Below are 26,596 nucleotides of genomic sequence, written 5' to 3'. Positions count from 1 at the left end.
AGAGGTTAATAAAATTGAAAGTAAGAAAACTATTGAACTAATAAATAAAACTAAGATCTGGTTTTATGAAAAGACCAATAAAACAGATAAACCTTTGGTTAATTTCATATAAAAAGAAAGAAAAAATCAAAAATGATTCAAATTCAAATCAAATAAAAAATAAAATAAAATAAAATAAATAAAAAAAATAAAAAAATAAAAAAATAAAAAATCATTATCAAAAATGAAAAGGTTGAATGCACCACCAATAAAGAAGAAATTAAAGCAATAATTAGGAGCTATTTTGCCCAACTTGTATGTGAATAAATCTGACAATCTAAGTGAAATGGATGAATATTTACAAAAATATAAATTTACTCCGTGTGTGTCTCTCTACTTCAAATGTGTTTCTTGCAAACAGCAAGTTGAAGGTTTCTGGTTTCTAGTACATTCTGCTTTCCACTTCCATTTTATGGGTGAGTTCATCCCATTCACATTTACAGTTATGTACAGTGTATTTCCCTCTGTCCTATATTCTCCTTGTTTATCCTTCTGTCCCTTACCTTTCACCCTGTCCCTCCTCACAAGTGCTTTACTTCTTACCATGTCCTTCCTCAATCTACCCTCCTTTCTATCAGCAGCCACTCACTTATCTCCATCCTTTTTTACTTTCCTATAGGGTAAGATAGATTTCTACGTACAACTGAATGTGTATGTTATTTCCTCTGAGTCAATTATGATGAGAATAAGGTTCAAGCATTGCCCACCCCCCCCCCATCTTTCCCTCCACTGTAATAGTTATTTTGCAGCTCTTTAATGTGAGATAATTTACCACATTCAATCTCTCCCTTCCCTCTTCTCCCAGTGAAACCTTCTTTCTCTTGCTTAATTTTGGGTTTTGGATATCATCTCACCATATGTAACTCACACCCAAACCCTTTGTCTATGTATACTCCTTCTAACTGTCCTAATAGTGATAAAGTTCTTAAAAGTTACAAATATCATCTTGCCATGTAGGAATATCTAACCTTATTGAATCCCTTGTGTTTTTTCTTTCCTATTTATCATTTTGTGTTTCTCTTGAGTCTTGTACTTGAAGATCAATTTTTTTTTTTAAATTGAGCTCTGGCTCATTAAGTAGAAATGCTTGAAAGTCCTCTATTTCACTACATATCCATTTTTCTGCTGAAGGATTACTCAGTTTTGCTAAGTAGGTAATTCTTGGTTGTAATCCTAACTCCTTTGCCTTCTGGAATATCCTATTCCAGGCCCTCTGGTTCTTTAATGTAGAAGCTGCTAAATCCTGTGTAATCCTGACTGTGGCTGCATAATATTGGAATTGTTTCTTTCGGGCTCTATTTTCTCCTTGGCCTGGAAGCTCTGGAATTTGATTATGAAACTCCTGGAGTTTTCATTTTGGGATCTCTTTCATGGGGTGATTGATAGATTCTTTCAATTTCTATTTTGTCTTCTGGTTCTCGGGTACCAGGGCAGTTTTTCTTGATATTTTCTTGCAATATGATATCTAGGCTCTTTCTTTGATCAGGGCTTTCAGGTTGTCCAATAATTCTTAAATAATGTCTCCTGGATCTATTTTCCAGGTCAGTTGTTTTTCCAAAGAGAAATCCCACATTTTTTTCTATTTTTTCATTCTGTTGATCTTGTTTTATTATTTCTTAATGTCTCATGTAGTCATTAGCTTCCACTTGCCCAATACTAATTTTTAAGGAATTATTTTCTTCAGTGAGCATTTGTACCTCTTTTTCCATTTGGGCAAATTTTTTTAAACAGCTGTTTCTTTGCTGAATTTTTGTATATCTTTTTCCATTTTTTTTGTGATTCCTTTTTCAAGCTGTTGACTCTTTTTTTCATGATTCTCTTGTATTACTCTGACTTTCCCTCCAATTTCTGTTCTAATTCTCTTATTTGTTTTTTAAAATCCTTTTTGAGCTACTCCTTAAGTTCTTTTTGGGCCTGAGACCAATTTATATCTTTTTTCTGAGTCTTTGCATGTAGCCATTTTGACAGTATTGTCCTCTTCTCTAAGTTTCTGCCTTGATCCTCCTTGTCATTATAGTAACTTTCTATGGTCAGGTTTTTTTTTGTCTTCTTGCTCATTTTTCTGCCTATTTTGCAACTTTGTACTTTTATTAAAAGTTGGGCTCTGCTCCTGGAGTGGAGAGGGCACTATCCCAAGCTTTTTGTGCTGGTATTCAGGGCATTGCTGCTAGCTTGCACAGCATGAAGGGTGTTTTTTGCTAGCTTGTGTAGAGGGCAGGGCCTCCCTGTTGGCCTGCCCCAGGGGTAGTAGTAACTCATTGTTGGCCTGCTCCAGGGGTAGAGCCTTGCTGTTGGCTTGCAGGAGGGATGGAGCCTCTCTGTGTTGCTGGTCTTTCTTCTGGTTTACACTGGGAGTATGGCCTTGCTGGTGGCATGCCTCTGGGCTTAGGGCCTCCCTGAATCCCCACTGGGGTTCAGCCTGCCATAGCTGTTCATTTACTGAACTCCTCTCCCACCCCAGTGAGACAGACCTTTTCCTTTGACCCTCCAATTTGTCCTCTGATGATAAGCTGATTTGCTGCTCCAGAATATTATCTGAGGCATTGATGTAAGGTTGTTTGGAGGAGAATTTTGGAAGGCTTCAGGGAGTTTGTTCCTCACTCCACCATCTTGGCACCAGAAGTCCCTCAGCAAATTAGATTTTTAAAAGATAGAAGGGCAGTCAACAAAAGATGAAAACAAAATGATGGTTCAGTATGGTGAGAACATGCTAAAATTCAGAATAAACTGAGGCTGGTAAGGAAATCTAAAGAAAACCAAAAGGAGTTATTTGGGGTTTGGGGATGGATTGTTTAGTTTGTTTTGTATTTTTTCCACACTGGGAAGAAAAATAAGGGATAAAGAAGACCTAGAACTGCTTCTTGGAGTAGATGAAACAGTAATAACTGACAACAGGGACCAGGTAGAGCTGCTCAATTTTGTTTGTTTTTTTCCCTCTGCTGAGAAAGCCACTTTTGAATGGAAAAACAACAGAACAGAAATGTCGAATAGGCAGTTGGCAGCTACTACCTGGTGACACAAAGCTAGGAGGGGAGATAGAGTCAGGGCCTAAAAAGATGGATGACAGCTAAGGTCCAAAAAGATTTTGACAAGCTACAACATTTAATTTAATAAGGCAATTTAACAGGTCATGAGAATAAGGACAAGAAAGACAAGTATATTTCTTCTGTGCAAAGGTATATGCCCTTATTTGGGCACTGGAAGTAAAGACATGACCACTAGTCTCCACTAGCTATTTGTGCTGCAATAAGCCAGCAGGTGGCACCCTTATCTCGAGCTACCAGCTAAATCATCTTGCCTTTTTATATCACTAAACATTTCAAGAACTAATCAGTGAAATCAATCAACAAACTTTTATTAAATACTTATTATGAGCCAGACAGTGTGCTAAGCACAAAAGGCCTAGAATCTCAAAGGGAATAAAGAAAAAAATGGGAATGAAGGGGAAGTGGTGCTTCAAAAGTTCAAATTATACTGTAAGTAGACTTATCAAAATTATTTTGAACTAGTTAAGAAACAGAAAAGAAGGACTTCCAAGAGCCAAGATGGTGTAATAAGCAGTAAATTGCCATAACTTTCTCATGTTCACCTCTAAACAACCATAAAATAGCTCCCCAAAACAAATTCTGGAAGAGCAAAACCAACAAAAACAAAACAAAAAAAACAAAAAATGGGGTGAAACAATCTTTTAGCCCAAGACACTTGGGAGATGGGCAAAAAAGAAAGAAAGGAGGAAAGAGAGAAAAAAGAAAGTAACAGAAAAGAGATCAGACTACATACATAAGCAAGTTTCAGAAAGAGTTGTGTTCAAGAGTTCAGAAGTATTTGATGACCACCCCCCACCCCCACCCCACCGCAAAAAAATAACAACAAATCAACCTCTTTTGGGAAAGTCTCTTGTATTTGACAAGAACTCTAGGGAATCTGGGAGTGCTATTAATATAGTATCATCCTATTCCTTCCACAGCCTTCTTCTGCTGCGTCCCTTCCGTCCCTCCCCCAAGTGACGAAACCATATTTGAACTCCCATGTGCTTATTTCAGAGAAGAACTGAAAGTCTCTCTCTAAAGCAGAGGTATCATCACCAAGATTTTCTGAATAGAGACACATGGCCTATCTCCTCCAAAGATGTCTCCTATTTTTCCTCTTCTACCCACTTACAGGTAAGTCCAAATGGCTACCAGCATCCAATCTTTCTACCCTGTCTTACAGAAGAGCCGGAAAGGACTAATTGCTTTTCAATTCAATTCAATTTAACAAGTATTTATAAAGTGCCTAGTACATGCAGGGGATGCCATCTCCTCAACTGTAAAATGGGGATATTAATAGTATCTCCCTCCCTGGGTCATTTTGAGTATCAAAAGATAATTTTTGCAAAGTGCTTAGGACTTAGCACAATGCCTGGAACATGATAGATACTTAATAAATGCTTATTGTCTTGCTTTTCCTTCCTCTTGACTTTTCTCCTTTCTACGGTCACAGGCTCACATGGTTCAGTTGACTCTCAGACACATAATCCCTTAATACGTTATTCATTTCTCTCTCTGTCCTCTTTTTGTTTCTCTGTGTCTCTTGTGTGTCTCTCTGACTCCTCTCTGTCTGTCTCTGTCTGCGTCTCTTGGTAGTTCTCTAATCACATACTAATAATATGAGAGACATAAAAGGCTCACTTCCACATTTTCCCTCTGGAATTACCAAAAGCTTCTTTTCTTACATACCAATTCAACTCATACATATTTTTAATGTTACGTAGAGACGATGGAAGCAAGGATAAACAACAGAGGATGGATGCGAAAATGTGGTGTGATCTTGTAAGCACAGTGTAAAGAGTGCTAAGGCATAGAACGATATGTTCTAGAATATTGCCAGGAATCAAAATCAAGCTCTTTGCTTATAGTATGAAGATTCTCTTCCCTTTTCCATTCCTCTGTTGAACTTTGGGGCGATTGCCTTTCTCTCATGCTATGGCATATCTCCTGTTATCCATAATTTTCAAATACCACTGCTCAACAATGGCATTCACCAATTCTGTAAATGGGGATGTAGTTCACGTTGACCAAGCGATTTGAATATGTCAAGGGCAACTAAGGGTAGGTAAAGGGCAGCTAGATGATGCAGTTGCCAGTCATCCTAACTCTTGCCTTGCCACTGAACTTCGATGACTCTGGAAGAGAGAGTGAAGCTGATGATCTGAGAAACTCCTCCTCACTCAAATCCAATTCATTTGAAAATCATGACATTGCTTATTTGTGATGTCATTGATCCTCTTCAAAAAATGAAGGATGAATAACAATAAATGGTGCTGTAGATAGAGTGCTGGGCCTGGAGTTAGGAAGACTCGTCTTCCTGACTTTAAATCTGGCCTCAGACACTTACTAGTTGTGTGACCTTGGGCAAGTCACTTAACCCTGTTTGCCTCAGTTTCCTCTTCTGTAAAAAGAGCTGGAGAAAGAAATGGCAAACCACTCAGTGTCTTTGGCACGAAAACCCTGGGAGACTGAAATGACCGAGCAACAGCAACTAAGGATAGATAAGAAAGGAAAGGATAAGAAAATGAGGTGGATTCTTTTTACATAAATTGGTAAAAGAGGAGAGAAGAAGGAATAGGAATGCTGCATGGAGTGGATGGGACCAGGGTAATAATAAAGGTTACCATTTATCTGGTGATTTAAGGTTCTCAAGGTGCTTTACAAACAAGATATTATCTCATCTGATAGGTGAAGTACTTGCTATGAATGTCCCCATTTTGCAGATGAAGAAACAAACTCAGAGAGATTAAGAGTCTGTACAGGATCTCATAAGTAATAAGCAAATGAAGTTAGATTTGAACCCACAGATTCCTGACTCCACATCTAATACTCTATCGATTATGAAAATGATGATGATAGCTAACAACAGAGGGAAAGCACAGCTGTTCAATTTTTATTTTCTTACTGCAGTCCTTGCCAAAGAGAAGGATCTTTGGATTGTAATAAAAATGGCTAATAGGTATTCACTATGATAGCCAAGCTAAGGAAGGAGATAGTAAGAGAATGTTTAGTTGTCCTTAATATATTCAAGTCACCTGGCCAAAATGAATTATGTCCTCAGGTACTGAATAGTTGAACTGGTGAATGTCATTGTCGACCCAAGGTCAGTGATATATGAAAATTGTGAGTGTGATTCTGAGTGACCCCAAGGGGAGAAAGGACACTGGGCATAGATACAGAGATAGACATAAGTATGTTGTGTTCAAGTATTGGAAGGGCTGTAATAGAAAAATGAATGAATGGATGAATGAAGGAATGAATGAATGAATGAGACTTGTTCTATTTGGTCCAAGGGGGCCAATCCAGGAGAACAGAATGGTAATTGCATAGAAGTAAACTTAAGCTTGCTAACAAGAAAATCTTCCTGAGAATCAGAGATTGACCAAAAATGGAATGGGTTGCCTCTGGGGTGATGGAGTCCTTCTCATTGGTAATCTTCATATTTGCTGTTGTTGTTGTTCGGTTGTTTTCAGTTACGTCTGACTCTTTGTGACCCCCATTTGTTGTTTTCTTAGCAGAGATATTGGCCTGGTTTTGCCATTTCTTTTTCCAGCTCATTTTACAGAGGAGGAAACTGAGGCAAACAGGGTTCAATGACTTGCCCAGGGTTACATAGCTATCAGTATCTGAGGCTGGATTCGAACTCAGATCTTCCTGACTCCAGGTACAGCACTCTAGCTACTGTGCCACCTAGCTGCCCCAACTAAGATCATACACAGGTGCAAATGGCAAATTGGTGGCCAACCTCAAGAAAGATCAAGGCTAGAATGCAGTCTATCCAAAAGACTTATGAAGTAAAGATATCTAAGCAGAATGCAATAGATCCTTTCCCTTAAATTCAAGCTCTGTGGGACTAAATAATCTTTTAGATTCATTCTAGCTGGAACATTTGTTGTTTCTGAATCCCCAGTCCCAACCATAACTACACACACTTATTTTGTCATCCTCCTGGCTTTGCTGTGTATGTTCATAGGACAATGGTATGGTCTTACCAGGAACCCTGGGGATAAATTTCTCAGATGAGAAGTTGGGGATAGAAAGTGAAATATGTAATGAAAGATTCCTATCTACTAGCAATTCTACAGATTTCAAGTCTAGTATTTCCTAGATTTTTCTGTCTCAAGTCTCTTACTACATCCAGGTATAACAGTGATTAGTTTGGTCCCCACTGCCTGAAGGTCAAGTGTGTCACATTTCCACCCCACCCCCATCCCTCAGCTTTCTCAGGTACCCATAAGGGGTTGGGGGGATGGGTCTTTCATCTTTGCCATTGGCTCAAGTCCAGACCAATTATGTTCCCTCAATATTAAGGGTCCAAGCAGCCCAATTCCATTTAACTATTTGTCAGATTAGCTTTTACAAAAGCTTATTATTATTTGCTTCAAAAGTAGAGCAAGAAGGAACATACAAATATCTCATCCTCCTTCCCAACACATGCAGACATAGTCTTCCCTACATGGTCCTCAGTGTCTAGGAAGATAGGAGGTTAAGGTTCACAGTTCAACTCAGTCCATTAGTTCCATCAGGATCTAAGAATAAAGCGCCATATCTCCACTCTCACTCACCTTCAGGCTTGTATCCTAGGACTCTGGCTTCCCTAGGGAATCCCTTTTATACTAGCTGCAACATCCAGCCTGGAATCTTGGGCTCCAAGGTTCCTATGACTCAACCTCCGAGGTTTGGGACTCTAGGCCCCATACTTACAACTGAAAAAGGACAAATGAAAAAGTCCAAAGCCTGAAGCCCATTTCTCAGGGTCAGTAAGCTTAGAAGGTGCTTACTTAATCTTCTTCAGCTTAACAGCATGGTGTACTTGCTGGGAATGAATAAGACTTTCAACCCTGATTCTCACCCAGAGAGAGAGAGTGACTTTGTCTCTTTCAGGCAGATTTAAAGACACAGACAGTTCTGACTACTGGGCCAATGGAAAGAGGCTGTTCTCACCCACAAGTTAGACCAACATCTTCTCCAAGAAATAGATTCCATGGCATCTGCTATGTGAGTGTTTCTCCAATTTATGACATTTGGGTATGCACCAATGCCCCTTTACATTTTTTATATTTACATAACCTCTCATAGTCATAAAACTAAGCAAGTGTTAAATGTGGTATTTGAAATCTAGTGCTCTTTGTACTAGAACATGTTCAAAAGTGAGTGAGGAGACAGGCCTTGTGTGGTTGGCAGTTCTACTCAGGATGAGGGGAGTAGAGCTGTTAACCACACATGCTTAGTATGTTGCATGTGAGCATATGTATAGGGATTAGCGACTGAGACCTTTACCATACAGGAACTGTATGAGATACTCTATCTCTCAGCTTTGGGCATTTTCTCTGGCTGTCTCCCATTCCTGCAATACTCTCCCTCCTCATCTCTGCCTCCTGGCTTCCCTGGATTCATTCAAGTCTCAACTAAAATCTCATCTTCTACAAGAAGCCTTTCTTAATCCCTCTTAATTCTAGTGTCTTCCTTCTCTTATGTCCTATTTATCCTGTGTATTGCTTGTTTGTTTGCTAGATATAGCAAACATATTTGTTGTCTAGTTCTCTCCCACATTAGATTGTGAGCTCCTTGAGGGCAGGGACTGTCTTTGGACTCTTTTTATATCCTCAGTGTTTAGCACAGCATATGTCATATAGTAGCCACTGTGGTGGGTAGAGTGATTGAAATGACTGCAAAAACAAAGGTTCAAGCTTTAAAGTATATCAATTTGTTAAGCAATGCATGTCAATTATATAACAAATAGAGACCAGGCCTCCTCAACTTTGGCACTGGATCCCAAATACAAGGCCAAACAGATTTTTATGAAGTCAGAGAAAACAATTAACAGGATATAAATAAGGGTAGAAAATTAGGTAATCTGATTTCTAATTAGAGGAAAGATTAGGGGCTTTCCAAATTGGGAGGGGGAGAGAGGAGCAATTTGCTGAAATCAGAAAAAAGAGATGTTCCCCCACCCCCACCCAAGTGTCTCTATTCAATCAAAGGAACATGGAAACAAGTGATTAACCAGTGTGGGGCCAGTTTTCAGATAAGACATATAGGTTGCTTTAGATGCATAATTGTGAGAAAATGCTGTATCAATCTTATCTGACTGGGTTTCTGGTCAGCGTAACCTAGGTACTTAGTTAAGGGTCTCTAAATAGCAAAAGGAAGTGGTCCAGCTTCCCAGCCTCACAGGGCTAGGTTCAAGCAGTGCAACAAAGCTTTTTCATAATTCCCAAAATCGAATGCAGTTTTCTTACAAGACAGAAATTGAACTAGACCCATAATTGAATAGAAAGGGAACCTGAGCTAACTCCAGAATTGAGTTACAAGATGAAGTCAGTGTGGTTCACTCAATTCCCACAATTCCTTCAATCCCCTCACCTTTGATTCTTGGAGGTAGGGCTAGTTATAAGCCAAATTTATAAGGTTTTTCATATATTTATAATCAGAATTATGTAAGTCAGGCTACAGACCAAACTATTTAGAGGGCTCACAATGGACTGATTTTCAGAGGGGAGATTTCTATGTGGCCAAGGTAACCAAGAAAACTCAGCATAAACACAATAAAACCAAAGACCAAAGCAATACAATGACGATCATCAATATTAACTGATATCAGGTCCCCAGTGTCCATTAATCAGCACATCTTGAGTCTCAGATGTCCCATGTAGTCACCTGGTCCTTGGAAATATCTTCTCCAGGACATTCTGGAATAACCTCATTCTCAATACAGCTCTGAAAGAGCTCTGCTTCTCTGGTTCTAAATCACTTGTAGAGATTCCTAGATAATTGTGCTAAAATCTGCCAGTAAAACAAGATATAACACAATTTAGTACAATCTCTTAAATTTGGTTTTCTAATAACTAGTTCATGTGGTGAAAAACAGCTCAAACCTTATAGATCAAATCCTATTAATAACAGTGCTATAAGAAGAACATCAAATCAGGAACCCAAAATTCACTTGAGACTCTGGAAAATTTCAACTTTTACATATCACTTGCTGTTTCTATCTTTACCTAAACCTTGTAGCTGATCTAAGAATCTTAAAAAAAAATTCACAAGGACCTAACTTGTAAACTTTCTATCTTTTAAAATGGGAAAATAATTTCAATTTCTTTATAATTATCAGTGCAAAATCTTTAATCCAATTTTGAGAACTTATTATGAAGCCATGCCCAAAGCCTGAATTTCCATACTAGATATGTTTGGAAGTCAATCATATATATGTGAGGTAAATAAAATGTGAAGACTTCACAGAGAAGATATGTATAAATATCTGTGTCTATATCTATAGTAAGAAATGTTTAAAAATCAAGAAATAGGGAAATAGGGAAGTCGAAAAATTCTGAGGCCATGAAAGTCTGATGGCTCATCCTCTGGGAAAGTTTACCCTGAAACTTTTTGTTCTTTCTTCTGGTTCTGGTTTAAAGATTTGCTCAGTAAGAATAGGGTCACTGTGACCTGCTTTCCTTTACTGTAAAAGTACTGTAAGAGAATGGAGAGTGTCTCCCCCTCCCCTTATCCTATTCTTCTTCTTTAGATTTGTAGATGTCACCTCAATTGTAATCATTAACTAAGGGAATGGGAATTGGAGTTTCTGTGCCTCAATTTCCCAGTTCCTTGTCTAGCTTTCGTTCTCAGATTGTAAGCCTGCCTCCCAGCCAATGGTGAGAAGGGTCAGAGGTGGGCGGGAATTCTCTTGTGTTAGGTATAATTATTGGTGCTTTGCCCCTTGTAAAGCACCTCCTTTGCTGGTTCTGCTCTGTGTTAGCAGAGGATGCCCAATTCTCGAGAACTGAATAAAATTTATTTCTGTTCCCAGCCTGATATGGCTCCTTATTAACTTTTAATTGGTGAGGGTCTTTCATCCCACACAATGTACATACGTATATAGTTCTTAGAGAAAGCAGTGTGATCTTGTTGCTTTCCCAAAATATATTATTGCAGAATTGAGTCAAGAGATGGGAGTCACTGTGATTCATTCAATTCCCATAATTCCCTCAGTTCTTAATGTTTATTGGCTGACTTATTGACTAAAATGGGAAAAGATATGTGGTGGGGTGGGAAACTCCAGGCTTTCTGCTCAGTTCTTCAATTTACCCAACACATAGCAGGGTATGTTTTTTTTACTGCACCCTGGAGAAGCCCCAGCTTCATGTGACTTTGATGAGATTTACACAATACATCTGCAAATTTACCAGCTGAAAAACCCAAGGGCTATGTGATGGTCATTGACATGGAGCTGATAAGAAGCAGAATGCCTGGAGGCTGACTCCTTTTCCCCTTCCCAAGTTCCATTATGATTTGATTCTGTTTCCATTCAGTCCCACTTAACTTGGAAGCACTAGAGAATTGCCCACTGTTCTTAAACCTTCAGGTGTGAGGGGAAGTGGTGAGTATAGGTACGAAACCAGAGAGAGGAAGTGGGGGGTCTTGTGTGCTGGGGAGGTCTCACTTCTGCTACCCTAGGTTGGAAATGTACCCCTTCCTATTCCCATATGACACCTTTTTTCAGTATTTATGAAAAAGAAACAGAAATATGGCTGCAGTAGAAGAGATAATTAGGTATAATTAGATCATGAGCTCCTTAAGGGCAAGGACTATCTTTTGCCTTTATTTGTATCACCAACACTTAGCACAGTGCCTAGCACATAGTTGGTGCCTAATAAATGTTTATTCACTGAGAGGTTTGTTAAGGGCACTGGACAGAGACAGAGGCTAAAGATCTTTGTCTATTGTCACCTTTTGCACATAACTCCCTTTTTATTATAGTAGAATTTATCAAAGATGAAAGATCTAAAGGTATACATAGTGCTTTATTTTTATTAGTAGGTATACTAGCTGATGAGGGTCTGAACTAAGGTAGTGTCAGTGTGAGCGGAAGAAAGGGAGATATGTGAGAACTGTGGAGATAGGATCGAAAAAGACTTGGCAACCAATTGTTTGTAGCATCCAAGAAAGAAGAAATAATAATGTAATAAGTAGAATTTATACAGTGATTATTATGTGCCAGGCATGGTGCTAAGCACTTTAGAAATCTTATCTCATTTGATCCTCACAATAACCCTGGAGGTAGGTGCTATTGTTATCTCTATTTTGCAGATGAGGAAACTGAGACAAACTGAGGGTAAGTATCTTGTCCAGGGTAACGCAGCTAGTAGATGTCTGAGGCGGGATTTGAATTCGGGTTGAACCCTGACTATAAGCTTGGCATTCTATCCACTGCACCACCTAGCTGCCTCAATAGTCGAACATGATATGAAAGTTAGGTACCTATGTAACTGATTTCCCTTGATTAGAGCTCTTGATTTGTTGGTTACCTTAGACATTTGCTCTTTCCTCAGATATGTGCTAGATTAGAAGGCCGCGGAGGTCCCTTCCACCTCCGTCATTCTGTGATCCATCTCATTGGAAACAGCTTTTTGTGTTATTCCTGCCATGATTTATTTTTGTTGTAGTTCAGTCATATCCAATTCTTCGTGACTTCATTTAGGGTTTCCTTGGCAAAGATACTAGAGTGGTTTGCTGTTTCCTTCTCCAGCTCATTTTACAGATGAGGAAACTGAGGCAAACAGGGTTACATAACTTGCCTAAGGTCACACAGCTAGTGTGTGAGGCCAGATTTGAAATCAGAAAGATGAGTTTTCCTGACTCTAGACCCAGCACTCTATCCACTGCACCACCTAGCTGCCATAAAATTGTCCACCCCAGATTCCGTGGTTCATAGAATCATATATTCAGAATAATGTTCTCCCCCTTCTCCCATTTTACAGATGAGGGCTTTGAGATCCAGAGAGATTAGATGACTTGCCCAAGGTTACACATGGAGTGATTGGCAAGGTCAGAAGTGGAACTCTGAATCCAGACCTTTTGCTCTGACCACTACAGGGCATTGCCTAAGTATTTGCATGTGAACAAAGGGAAAACTCTTAAATGAAAAAACAAAAGAATCTCTAATGGTGGAGTAACAGTTTTAGCTGAGGGAGTGTTTTCCCTAGCATATCTCAAATCATGCCTCATTGGTGACTAACAATGCCAAGCTCACATGCTACTTAGCTCATTAGTTATTAGTCATTTCAAAGAGTTAAGGGTTCCCTTTTCTTTCTTTAAAAACACATTTACATTTGTGTTCTAAGCTATTTCCCTCCCTCCTTCCCAACCTCACACATGACCATTTGATGCAGATATGTGAAACCATACAACACATAGTTTCATGTATCAGTTCTTCCTCTGGAAGGTGGATAGCATAGTTGGTTACCTTAGACATTTTGTGGTTGATTTGAATATTCATGTAAGTCAGCATAGCTTAGTCATTCACATTCACTCATCAAACAATATTGCTGTTACTGTACATGACATTCTCTTGGTTCTGTTCATTTCACTCATTGTTTCATGCAAGTATTTACATGTTTTTCTACCTGCTCATCATTTCTTACAGCATAGTAGTATTCCATCATAATCATATATCACAACATATTCAGACATTCCTCAACTGATGGGCATCCCCTTAATTTCCAGTTCTTTGCCACCACAAGGAGAGCTGCTATAAATATTTTAGAACATACAGGTTCTTTTCCTTTTTCCCTGATCACCTTGAAAAACAGACCTAATAGTGGTATTGCTGGGTCAAAGGGTATGCGCAGTTTTATAACTCTTTGGGCATAAACCCAGATTGCTCTCCAAAATGGTTGGATCAGTTCACAAGTCCATCGACAGTGTATTAGTGTCCTGATTTTTTCACATCCACTCCAACATTTGTCAATCTCCCCTTCTATCATTTTAGCCTATCTGATAGGTGAGAGAGTATTTCAAAGTTGTTTTAAATTGCATTCCTCTAATCAATTATAATTAAAAGCATTTTTAATGACTATCTATAGCTTTGATTTCTTCCTCCAATAACTGCCTGTTCATATCATTTGACCATTTATCAAATTGAGGAACGACTCATATTCTTATAAATTTGACAAAATACTCTATGTATTTGAGATATGAAGCCTTTATCTGAAAAACTGTCCGTGAAAATTTCCCCCAATTTTCTGCTTTTCTTCTAATCTTGACTACATTGGTTTTATTTGTACAAAACCTTTTTAATTTAATGTAATCAAAATTAACTGTTTTATATCTCACCATGCTCTCTATCTCTTACTTATTCATAAATTCTTCTCCTATCCATAAATCTGATAAGTAAGATATCCCATTTCTAATTTACTTATGACATCTCCTTTTATGTCTAGGTCATGTATCCATTTTGACTTTAAATTGGTAAATGGTCTAAGATATTGATCTATACTAAATTTCTGCCAGACTGCTTTCCAGTTTTCCCAATAATTTTTTACCAAACAGTGAATTCTTATCCTGAAAACTTAAATGTTTACATTTATCAAACACAAGTTGCTATACTAATTTACTACTGTGTATTGTACATCTCCTCTAGTCCACTCTAGTCCACTCTAGTCCATAATTCTATTTCTTAGTCAGTAGCAGATAACTTTTATAATTACTGCCTTTTAATATAGTTTAACTGGTATTGCTAGACCTCCTTCCTTTATATTTTTTCATTAATTCCTTTGATATTCTTGACCTTTTCTTCTTTCAAATGAATTTTGTTATTATTTTTTCTAGCTCAATAAAATAATTTTTGGTAATTTAATTGATATGGTACTAAATAAGTAGATTAATTGAAATAGAATTGTCATTTTATTATATTGGCTTAGCCCACCCATGAACAATTAATATTTCCCCTTTTCTTTCAAAACCATCATAGATACTACATGTACTAGGAATATTCCAGGCCTGGATATGGGAAGATACTCTAGCCTTCCCGGGAGTCATTGAAGGATACTCTTCCCTTTCCTATCAACCTTCACAAGAGACTTTGCAATATGGAGGATTGGGGGCTAGAGAGAACTCAGGTTCCTGGGTATGAGTCAGGGTTTCAGACCTCAAGAATCAGAGGTCAGGACTAGGCCAGTCCTCTTTCTTAACCAGGTCCTAAACATTATTAGGGCAATATTATGCTGTAATCAAGCTGTACCTCGTACCAGCTCTGTTATTTAATACATGTATGATCAGTTTTCTCTTCATTAAAATGGATATAATAATATCTGCCCTGAAGACCTCATAGGTTTGCTCTGGAGAGGCGGGGGGGGGGGGGGGGGGGGGGGCGGGGAGGTTCAAATGAGATGCCAGGTGAAAGTGCTTTGGAAACTGTAAGGTCCTATGCCTAAATCAAATGCCATCTTCTCCTGAGAAGTCTTCTTTGATGGCAAATATTTCCTTAAATTCTATATAGACTTGTTTCTCTACAACTTCTACCCATTGTACCTAATTCTATCATCTGGTCTCAGAGAAAACAATCTCACTTTTCTACTCCTATATTACATCCCTTTAAATACTTAGAGACTGTTATATTTCTCTCTTGTTTTCTCTTCTACAGTTCCTAGTTCTTTCAACCAGTCCTCACACTGTATGATTGTGATCCCTTCGGCATTTTTGGTTACTCTCTCCTGGACCTTCTCCAATTTGTCAAGGCCATTTCTTTTTAAAATTATTATTGAAGATCTCTATTTTAAAATCATAGCCATTTCCCAACCCAATGCCTCCATACCTAACCTTTCCTTGTAAGAGATAAAAACAATCAAGCTAAAAGATGTCTGATAACTCATCTCTAGCAACAGAGACCATGTCTGACAACATATGCAGTATTCCATCCCAGGAATATTCCATTTCTCTTCCATAAGGGACTAGTAGTTTCTTGTCTTCAGCACCTTTTTTAGTTTCCCCATTATTCAGAGCTCACCTTCCTTTTAATCATATTTTCATTTACATCATTGTAAATAATAATGTCCCTGCCAAAATGTGGCACCTAGAAAACCTTAATCTTAGAGTTCCCCTATGTGGTGACAGTTGGAATGTTCTTCTCTCTCCACCTATAATACCTGTCTTTGACCTGAAATAGGGGCCATATTATTTTTTTCTTAGTTAATCTATTTATTTTTAGCTTTCAACATTCACTTCCACAAGATTTTGAGTTCTAAATTTTCTCCCCATGGGGCTATATTTTCCAGGAGAAATATTGTGTTCTTTAGCTAGATATTGAGCGAGAGAGGAAAATGGAATCCTGAAATTATCTGGTACTTTTTATACTCTATGTGTCTCATAGGAAAACCTCAGAAATGAAAGGTCTTTAGAAGAGGCCACTTCTGAGGGTATGTTCCTCAGGCTCTTCTGGGTCTTAGACTGATCTAGGGGTGGGAAGAGTGAAGGGATATGTATTAACTGTGGTCTTCTTTTGTGTTTTCAGGGTCAAGTGCTTCTGGAGAAGACTCAGTCCCAAAAATGGTGACTGGAATCCTGGGGGAGTCCGTTATTCTCCCATTGGAAATCCCAAAAGAAAAGCAGATCACATATATTGTCTGGATTTCCCAGAGGTCTCTTGCCATCATAGAGATAGGAAATGAAGGAAAATCACCCAAAATAATGATGATCAATCCTGATTACATGGGGCGAGTGGACTTCCTCAACGAAAGCTATAGTTATGCTCCACAGATCAGTCACTTGAAGATGGAGGATGCTGGCTCCTACACAGCAGAAATAACTATAGCAAACATCGCTGAACCCATTAAAAAGTTGTTCACCCTCCTCATCCACGGTCAGCATTAAGTTCAATCTCAGTATCTTTTCAAACGCAGTAACATCCCAAAATTGGATACACAGAATACTTATATGGCTTCCTGCCTGAGTGTTGGGAAAGCTGCTTTCTTCCTGCACTCCAGAGGACAGGTTAAATTTAAAGGTGATTCTGCCTGAGTGTAAGCTCTACCTAGGAGCAATGCAGTAAAACCATATTGTAAAGGTCCTTGCTGTATGCTAACTTTAGGTATAATCAAGGTCAAATGAAGGCAGAACCTGGCCTAGTAGTGTGGTACAGTAGAAAGGAGCCTGAGTTTACAATCAGGCAACCCTAGTTTAAGTTTTGACTCTGCCCCTTAACATTCATGAAACTTAAGCAAATCACTTCAGCTTTGGGGGCCTATATTAGGAAGGCAGAATTTATGATTTCAAAGAGAATCTCATATGTGCCTAAAAGGTCCGGAACCGCAAGATATAAGGAATTCTCTAGGCAGAAGGCAGGAGAACTAAAGCATGTATTTACACTCCACAATAACAATCCCACAAACCAGCGTCCCCATTTTGATATTTTCATCAAAAGCTTCCAGGCCCAATAAGTCCGCCTTATAAGGGTAACCAAAAGGCCACAGAGAAGCGAGATGGTATAAGGCAAAATCGTATACATGCTTCCCCTCTACGGTAAGAAGATTACCCACTAGCCTCTAGTCAGCTCTGCTACCGGCAGCTCAGCTTCAGCTGTAGGTGTCTCTGGCTCCAACTGGAAAAGGAAAGGAGGATCTTCAAGCTGTCCTCTCCCCTCTTATAGAGTTTTTGACATCATCAAGCGCTGCCTGAACAACCAGGGCCGATTGGTTCTTGACTTGGCCCCTCCCCCAGCGTAGACCACGTTAACACACCTCCCCTCAGGCAGCGCCACGACTCATCACACAGGAAGCTCTGGTCCTGCCCCGGAAGAGCAAGCCCCAGCGTCCAGGGAAGCCCAACGAGGCGAGCCGAGTCATTCAAAGAAAACAAAGTCCATTCTGGCTACAGGGCCTCAGTTTCTTATATGTCAAATAAGGGGAAAGTTCTAGCTACCTTCTAAGATTCCTTCCTTAAATCTATGATCCTATAAGTTACAATGATTTAATGTAAAGAAGAAATTTCTATTAGAGCTATTCCAAATCGGAATGGACTACTCTGTGAGCTCATGGGCTCTCTGTGTTTTAATATGTTCAAATAGAGGCTGGATGAACAACTGCTAGAAATGTTGCAGAAGGAATCTTTGAATTAGATGAGATGTTGACTAGATAGTCTTCAGTTTCCTTTCATCTCTAACATTCTAGAATATATATAGTATATTATATATGTATAGATATATATAGGTATATATATAATGTATATAGTTAAGGATAATTGATTTCTCATATGATGGGACATCTTACGCTTATAAGAAGGAAGTAGTATCTTTTTCCTGGCTCTTAGAGCAGGATGCCACTAACTGACCTCCTCCCATCCTTTTATGATCAACAGCAACCTAGGACAGGTAGTTTCCCAGAATGATTGGAGGAAAATATGACTCCCTTGGGCTATCACTTTCTGTCCCACAAATATAATGGCAGTCCCCAGACTCTCATAGATGGGACCTGAGAAACCAATACCTGTTAACACTCCTCCATTCTTTTTGCTTAGAAGGAGATGTTCCCTACCTGAACACTCTACCCCTTTGTAGCTCTGGGTGTGCAGACCCGGGTAATGTTAGCAGCTGAAACTGGATGGTGACTATCCAGAGTCACTGATTTCCTTCCCTCTGTGGTACTCCAGGGCAGAACTCTGAAACCCAGGGTCCTGATACCTAAGGAAATCATTGACCATCTTTATAGGGGGGAGGAACAAAATCAAAACATCTCATTGAATATTATGTTTTACTCCTGCATGCAGAGCGATTGACAGAGCCAAAAATTTCATCGGGTCCTAGGATCAATGATAATGGTACCTGTCTTGTCAATGTAACATGTTCTGTGGAACAAGGAAGAGAGAATGTAACATACAGCTGGATGCCTGTGGGACAAGGGGATAATGCATCCAGTGGAGGCCCCATCCTCAGCATCAGTTGGAAACCTGGTGATCATGACCTGTACACCTGTACCGCCAAGAACCCTGTCAGCAACAGCTCCCATACCATTCTTGCCAGTAAGCTCTGTGCAGGTAAATTTCTCTCTGTTTCCCTAGGAGTCTGAGATCATACAGTTATTCTTGACCTTGGTACCAAACTAGTACCTACAGGAATAGAGCTCCTGAACTCTTTCACTGGCCAAGCCTTAGCCAAAGGAGATACTCCTGCTCTGAGACTGTGAGGAGGGTAGTAGTTGTTTCAATGATCAGTTCCTTCTAGTTGATCTGATCAAGACAATTTTTTTTGTTCATGGTTCAGATTACTCCCAGTGACCCTGCTTCTTTGTATCTTCTCTTTAAAGGCATTGAATATGGCCCAAGCTACATCAGAGTTCTCCTGTACCTCATGATGATCACCATCCTGGTTATTCTCTCTATGTTGGGACTGTCTTTCTGGTACATTTGGAGAAAGAAAGAAAAAGGTTTGAGCTTTTCTGCAAGATGAAGAACATTTTCTTATCACAGAATCTCAGTTAGAAGGACTTTCAGAGATCATCAGTTTCAAGTCGTACCTATACAGCAATACCTCCTACAACTTTCCTAACACATGGTCATCCTTGAAGACTTCTAATGAGAAGGAACTTTTAGGCTTTTGGGCTCTAATTGTCAGAAAGTTTTTTCTTATATCAGACCCAAACTTTCCACTTGGTAGTTTTCATCCATTCACTGTTCCTCATTCTATCCTCTATGAACATTCAGAACAAGTAAATTCCTTTTATGTGACAGGCCTTCAAATACTTGAAAATAATTGTCATAGACACCTACACATTTTTTTTTCTTAGAGGCTTAACTTCCCTGATTCTTTTCACAAATATTCATATACTGCAGTCCTAAGGCCCTTCACCATCTAATTGCTGTTATCAAGACTTTACTTAGCAAGGTCCTTCCTAAAAGATAACAATGAGAACTGAATACAATACTTCAGCTGTGAGTCTGGTCAGGGTAGAGTATAACAGGATTATCATCTCTCTAGACCTTGACATCATTCATTCATTCATCAAGCATTTATTAAGCAGTACCTTAAGCCAGTACTGTATAGGAGGAGGCAGTGTATGACATTTGGGCCATTGATTGATGCCATTGTAGGAACTATTCAAATAATCCCAAAGAAGAGCACGTCTTTATTTTGTCCTGAGTATATAAAGACAAGACTGAAATGATTCTTACCCTTGTCAACTGGACCAGAAGTGGCCTCTAACCTGTAGGTGGCAGGAACCACATAAAGCAAACCAGAGGCAGGAGTCAGGACACAAATAGAAGTTTAATTTCAAAGTGAGGAAACACTCACCCGAAGAGGAGGACTTAAAATGCTAGGGCAAAGGCAGTGCTTTATATACATTAGTGGGCTGGACCATTGAAGAGGTTTAAGAAAAATGGTATGGAACCATAGATTTCTAGGGGTGCTCGAGTCCCCAAAATACTGACATGCTGGGTCCTGCCAAGAGAATTTGACTCAAGCCTTCTCAGCCAAGGGAAAAGACAAAGTTTATTAGGAATTCACCATAACGGGTTGTCTTAAGAAATCCCACCCTTCGTGATGCCTGCCTGTTTTCACAAGTGGGCCAGATTCAATCTACTGAGCTAGATTGAATCTGAGTGCCTTCATGGGGGCAAGATGGAGATTATATACACAAAGATTGTAGGAGGGATTGAGGAGTGTTCTGGGGTGACTAGAGGAGGGGTTTAGGGAGGGTTTTGAGGAGGAGTCTAAGGAGGACCAAGATGAGGTCAGACTCCAGGGTGGGGTAGAAGGCTAGGGTATAGATATTTTGATGAGTATTAAGGGTGGGAAGTGGCTGGACAATAGAGGGCTAGGCTAGATGGAGATTTGGGCCTATTGATAATGTAAGGCTTATGGCCTTAGTGGAGGGCCAGATCTAGTTGGAAGATTCAAGAAGAGTTCAATGGGGTTCCCCGTGTGTGGGATGGATTTTACGAATCCAAGAATTAAAAACAGAGGCATCTCAAGGTGAAAGTAGAAAGGAAAATTTATTATGATCCCGCGGGGAAAGGGCCACCCGGATACGGAAAGGACTGGGGGTCCTCTCAGTATCAGAGCGCACTGGACACAGAAAATTGGGGTGTTTATATAGGTCCCTAACCGCAATTCCCCCTCCCAACCTCCTTCCTCTCAGCTTGCGGACGTAAGCTTTGAGGGTACAATCTGGACGCGATAAATCTATCCCAGGGACAATGGCAAGGAACAAACAGTATGGTTATTTTTGACAAGCAGGTGACGAACATGAACTTCCCACCATTCTTATTTCATTCTACTATCAACCTCAAGGTAGTAAATCTGTCTTAATAACAATGACAATGACGATTGAACAAACAGTTCGGTTATCGGTAACAGGCAGGAACTAGTTGTTGGTTACCTCATCTTCACATCTGTGGCAAAATAGCCTTTCCCATCACCCTTACATCTGTGACGGATATCCCCAGCACCCTTACACCTTGTCTCCCATCATTCATACCTGACTGGTCTTGCACGTCTACATTGCACCTGGCTTTCCGGCTTTTCATTCATTTTTCTGCTGAGCTGAGGGTCCCTTATCCTGGGGTCAGTACACAGGGGGTGAGCATCCTGTGTCCTATCCTTACTTTCAGAGGATTTTATGGTTGCTGACTTATTCACCTCAACCCTTCTTTCTTTCAGGCCTCTCGCCATTAGGTAAATACACAGGATGCGAGCATCCTGTGTCCTGTTCTTAACCTCGGGGCCTTACAGTCACTAGCTAAGCTTGTGGAGGGGAAAACATCTAAGTAGAGAAATGGCTTTACAGAAGGGAAAATATCTAAGTAGAGAAAAGGGACTCACTGTCCTACTTATTTCTATTTATTTAATTTGTCCTCTTTTATGAGTGGTCTTCACTCGTCCCACACACCCGAGACTGTACTCCAGGTTCAAGGGAGTTCCCAGAGACTGTGCCCTCATCACTATGACATAATCATTCTTAGCCATTCCCACAGCAGGCTCATGCATAAACAAAGCAGGAATTTCTGGGCCTTGTGGGAACAGTCACCAAGTTAATTGTCTCACAGATGCCAGAGTTAGAGTAGCAGGAACAGAGGAGTGCACTTAGCTGTACAAAGAAACAAGGACTGTAAGCATGTCAAATGATTGCTCTCAGGTCCCTGGGTAATAGGGGGGCAGTGAACACCTGATGTTGTTCAAAGCAATACACTTTGCCAGTGGGTGAGATCATCCAGAGGATTGTTGTTATGCCAGGCTCAGGACACAGCCTTCTTGTTGGGCCTTAGCTCTGGAAAACAGAATGTCTTCAAATGTCTTGACACCCTAAAGGAGTTTATATTCTACTCTGCATGGGACAACATTTAAGCAGATAAGTAAACACAAATCATAGACCAAGTAAATACAAATTAATTTCGGGAGAGAGGGCACAAGTAACTGAGGCAGGAAAAGGAGCAGGATAAGGCTATATGTCTCAATGCAGCCTAAGATTCCATTGGCTTTTTTGGGCTGCTATATCACAGTCAATTCATATTTGGTTTTCAGTTCAGTAAAATCCATGGATCTTTTTCAGAAAATATTCAGATGAATCTTTATATTAATATATCTTTTATATACAAGGTGATTTGCTCCTGGTAAGATGTAATGACTAAACTCATATCCCTGCCTGCGAAGTCGTAGGCGGTAGCACAGGGGGTGGGGGCTAACAAATGAATTGGTATCATGAATTCTAAACCTGTCTTTCCTCACTGGGTTGCAGAGGCTGTTGCAGGAGACCAGAAGTGTGCTACTTATGACTCAATTCCTAATCTAAGCCTTGGTACTACAGAAAATACAGAATATGCCACAGTTTCATATCCTAAAGTAAGTTCTTTCTCATTTCCTCCCCAGAGCCTGGGCTTTTCCACAGGTGAAATCTTTGTTAACGTGAGGTTGAGGTTTGGTATTAAGCAATTTACCAGGGAGTGGAGTGGGGCAAGTGTCATGTTAATTGTCTTTTGATGTGTCTAATCTGACATGTCCTCATCCTCAAAAAGATGTTACTAAAATCCTCCACTCCCAAATAACTACCATTCTTCTTTCCATCTCAGCCCAGGTTATGAAATTTTGGTCACCTATCCATTTTTAGCTTATCATTGTATATAGTACAATTCTGAAATATCACCTCCAATATTAGATTGGCTAACATGACAGAAAAGGAAAATGGCAAATGCTGGAGGTGATGTGGAAAAATTGAGACAATGATACACTGTTGGTGGGGTTGTGAATTCATCTAACCATTATGGAGAACAATTTGGAATGACATTCAATGGAGTATAAAATTGTGCATACCCTTTAACCCAGTGTTCAGTTAAGCTAAGTTAGGTTCATATTCGGATTCGCACTGGCAATAAAGCACACTCCTGAGAGAACATGGTTTTTATTGAAGGACAGGGGGGATACTCAAACACAGTTAACACAACAAAGACAAAGACACAAACAACACAGATTCATCACCTCTTGGGGGAACTCCAGCACCAGACGCTCTCAAAGCTGAGGGGGGTGGGGGGTCCCGGTTTACATAGCCCAGCTTGATCAAGGCCCAAAAGGGAAACTGATCCCAGGAAGCTTCCTCTCCATAGTGAGATCCCCACTAGCTTGTTCCACGTGGGGACTTTTATAGCTTCCTCAACAAGGAGGGCCTACTGCTAACTGTCCTGGATGTTACCCTCCAGAAGGGGCAGCCACTCCCCTCAGGAGGGGAAGATCTTGTCAATCATTTTGTTTTTGAGAACTGGCTAGGTCCTCCAGAAGCAGCTTTGGAATTTCCTGTCCTTTGTCCCAAGAGTTACCTGTTCCTTGCTTGGGCCTATCTCCTAGTGGATTCCATTGTCTGGGCCCATCAGCCAGAGGGCGGATGTCTGAGAGGTTCCATTCCAAGCCTGAAAGTCTAAAGGTCTTTGCAAGAAAGAAAGGGGGAAATGAATGTCCAATATTCCAAACCAGAGAGTCTTGCAGGGAGGGGAAGGAAGAAAAGCTGGGCTTACACTATAATATGGAAGATCTTCCATAATGATTTATCATTCACCCAGCAATATCACTATTAGGTCTGTGTCTCAAAGAAATCAAAGTAAAGGGAAAAGGACTTCTTTGTACAAAAAATATTTATAACAGCTGTTTTTGTAGTGACAAAGAATTGAAAATTGAGGGGATGCCCATCAATTGGAGAGTGGCTTGTTGTAACAATCTTGCTAGCAGTTCTGTGGGGGGTGTAAGATCCAACAACAACCAGTACCCAGGAAGCTGCCAACACACGTTCTTTGTTATTTCAAACTGTGTGGGATGAAAGATCCTCACCAATTAAATTTATAATAAGGAGCCATCTCAGGATGGGAACAGAAATAAATTTTATTCAATTCTCTAGAATTGGGCATCCCCCACTAGGACAAATCCAGCAAGGGAGGCGCTTTGCAAGGGGCTAGGCACCCATAATTATACCTAACATAAGAGAATTCCCACCCACCTCTGACCCTTCTCACCATTGGCTGGGAGGTGAGCTTACAATTTGAGCATGAAAGCTAGACAAAGAACCAGGAAATTGGGGCACAGAAACTCCAATTCCCATTCCCTTAGTTAATGATTACAACTGAGGTGACATCTATAAATCTAAAGAAGGAGAATAGGATAAGGGGAGGGGGAGACCCTCTCCATTCTTTACAGTAGAGAAAAACAGGTCATTGTGACCCTGTTCTTATTGAGCAAATCTTTAAACCAGAACCAGAAGAAAGAACAAAAAATTTCAAGGTAGACTTTCCCAGAGGCTGAGCCAGCAGACTCTCATGGCCTCAGAAATTTTTTTTTCACTTTCTTATTTCTTGATTTTTAAACATTTCTTAGTACAGATATAGATATAGATGTACTTATACATATCTTCCCTGTGAAGTCTTCACGTTTTATTTACCTCACACAAAACCAACATTCACTTAGTTCAGGGGAAAAAGCCAGCACTCTGAACTTCAGAGCAAATACAAACAAATTACAATACAACATAAACAGACAGACCTTTTCTGATTCAAATCACAACACATAGTTACCAGTACCAACATCTGGGTTGCAAAGCTGGGGGGCAGTTTGCAGCTTGCCCAGAGTCTCAACACTCCTTCCATGAGTGTGCCCCAAAAATCAAATGCCAGGCTCTCCTCAATTATGTCCTGAGGGCTCTGACCTCACCCAGGCTGGGTCTGGGAAAGTTCTCCATCCCCAGGATCACATCATATACAAATCAATGACTCCCAATGGTCTCAGTGCTGAGAAATACTCCAAGACAAAAAGATCCCACTTTATCTGCCCCATTCAAACAAAGGCCAGAATCATTAAAGGCACTTAAGAGAAGAAAAGCAAAAAGTCCCACCTTAATTACTATTACAGGCTGAACAAGTTGTGGTATGTGATTGTGATAGAACATTATTGTGCTATTAAGAAAGGATGAGTAGGATGGTTTCAGAAAAGCCTGGGAAGATTTGCATGAACTCATGCAAAATGAAGTGAGCAGAACCAGAAGAATGTTATCCACAGTAACAGAAATACTGAAAGGATGGTCAAATGTGAAAGACATTAGCTACTCTGATCAAGACGATGCAAATCAGTTCCAAAGGACTCATGATGAAAAGTCCTATCCACTGCCAAAGAGAAAACTGATGAATTTTGAATGCAGAGTAAAACATATTTTTCTAAACTTTATTTATTTTTATTGTTTTGTTTGTGTCTATATCAAGATGTTTGCCTTCTCAAGGAGTGAAGGAGGCAACATGAAATTCAAAATTTTTAAAATGACTGTTAAAAACTTTTTACATATAGTTGAGAAATAATTAATGAAATAAAATAATTTTTAAAAGACTTTTGCTAATTAAGGCATTTTCTATGTTTTTAAATAAATTTGAGATTCTCAGCTTTCCTAGAAGATAATTATAGATTTTCAAATCTATAGTGATGATGCTTCTTATCTCTCCTTAGTTTGGACATTGCCTTGTTTGGTCTTTATTTTGCTTATTTGATTTTCCTTTTTCTTTTTTGTTCAGGCTACCTCTAAGTTTATTGATTTTGTTAGTCTTTTCAAAGGACATCTTTTTGCTTTTCATAGATACTTTTTGTTTTCTATTTTATTAATTTCTTCTATAATTTTCAAGATTTTATCTAATGAGCTAATTTTGGGTTTGTTGATTTCCTAGTTTTTTTAAGCATATAATTTATTTATAAATCTTCTCTTTCTATTCTGTTAACATTTGTTTTGAGACATGCATTTTTTCCAAAGACTGCTTTTATGGTATGTTTTTGATATACTCCTTATTCATAATGTAATGATCAAATCTCTTTTAGGCCTATATCTTTTGCTTATGTTCTTTATAATAATTATTATTTTTATTGTGTTATAGTCTATAAAGGATTCATTTATTAACTCTGCTCTTTTATACTTATTATTTTATATTCCTTATCATATGGTCTATTTTATAAAGGTACAGTGTGGTACTGAAAATAGTTTTATTCTTTAATGTTACCATTCAGAAGACAAATCTTTTGCATCTAACTTCCCTAACAGTTTGCTCAGTTCTGTACTTTTTTTGGTAATCTTTTCAGATTTATCCAGCTCTAAAAGAGGAGTACTAAAGCCTTCTAAAATTTTCATATTACTGTCTATATCTTCTTCTAAGTCAGTTAACCCTTTATGAATGCACATATGTATAATGTTTTTATTCTTTCACTGTCCTAATTATCTTTAGATATAATGCAGTTTCGTGTTTATCCCTTT

General features: G+C 39.3%; 2 protein-coding genes across 2 annotated transcripts in view; one reads left to right on the top strand and one right to left on the bottom strand.

Moving 5' to 3' along the window:
• The window catches only part of LOC118846863, a 102,129-nt gene that overhangs the window by 18,725 nt on the left and 56,808 nt on the right, over positions 1-26,596 (bottom strand). The window lies entirely within an intron of this gene.
• LOC118848576 (SLAM family member 9-like) lies at positions 4,106-19,356 on the top strand. The gene is made up of 4 exons (XM_036757516.1): positions 4,106-4,202; positions 16,357-16,704; positions 18,606-18,872; positions 19,142-19,356. Exons 1-4 carry the CDS (start codon positions 4,148-4,150, stop codon positions 19,282-19,284), a joined length of 813 nt encoding a protein of 270 aa, XP_036613411.1. The 5' UTR covers positions 4,106-4,147; the 3' UTR covers positions 19,285-19,356.

The sequence above is a fragment of the Trichosurus vulpecula genome, chromosome 4 (genome assembly GCF_011100635.1).
Source record: "Trichosurus vulpecula isolate mTriVul1 chromosome 4, mTriVul1.pri, whole genome shotgun sequence".
NCBI lineage: Eukaryota > Metazoa > Chordata > Mammalia > Diprotodontia > Phalangeridae > Trichosurus > Trichosurus vulpecula.
This window is presented reverse-complemented; position numbering and strand designations above follow the sequence as displayed.

Excerpts from the sequence above, each read along its gene's own strand:
- LOC118848576 (XM_036757516.1), top strand. The coding sequence starts at position 4,148 with ATGGCCTATCTCCTCCAAAGATGTCTCCTATTTTTCCTCTTCTACCCA. Across the intron at positions 16,705-18,605 it reads GTTCACCCTCCTCATCCACG|AGCGATTGACAGAGCCAAAA; the intron begins GTCAGCATTAAG and ends TCCTGCATGCAG. Across the intron at positions 18,873-19,141 it reads TGCCAGTAAGCTCTGTGCAG|GCATTGAATATGGCCCAAGC; the intron begins GTAAATTTCTCT and ends TTCTCTTTAAAG.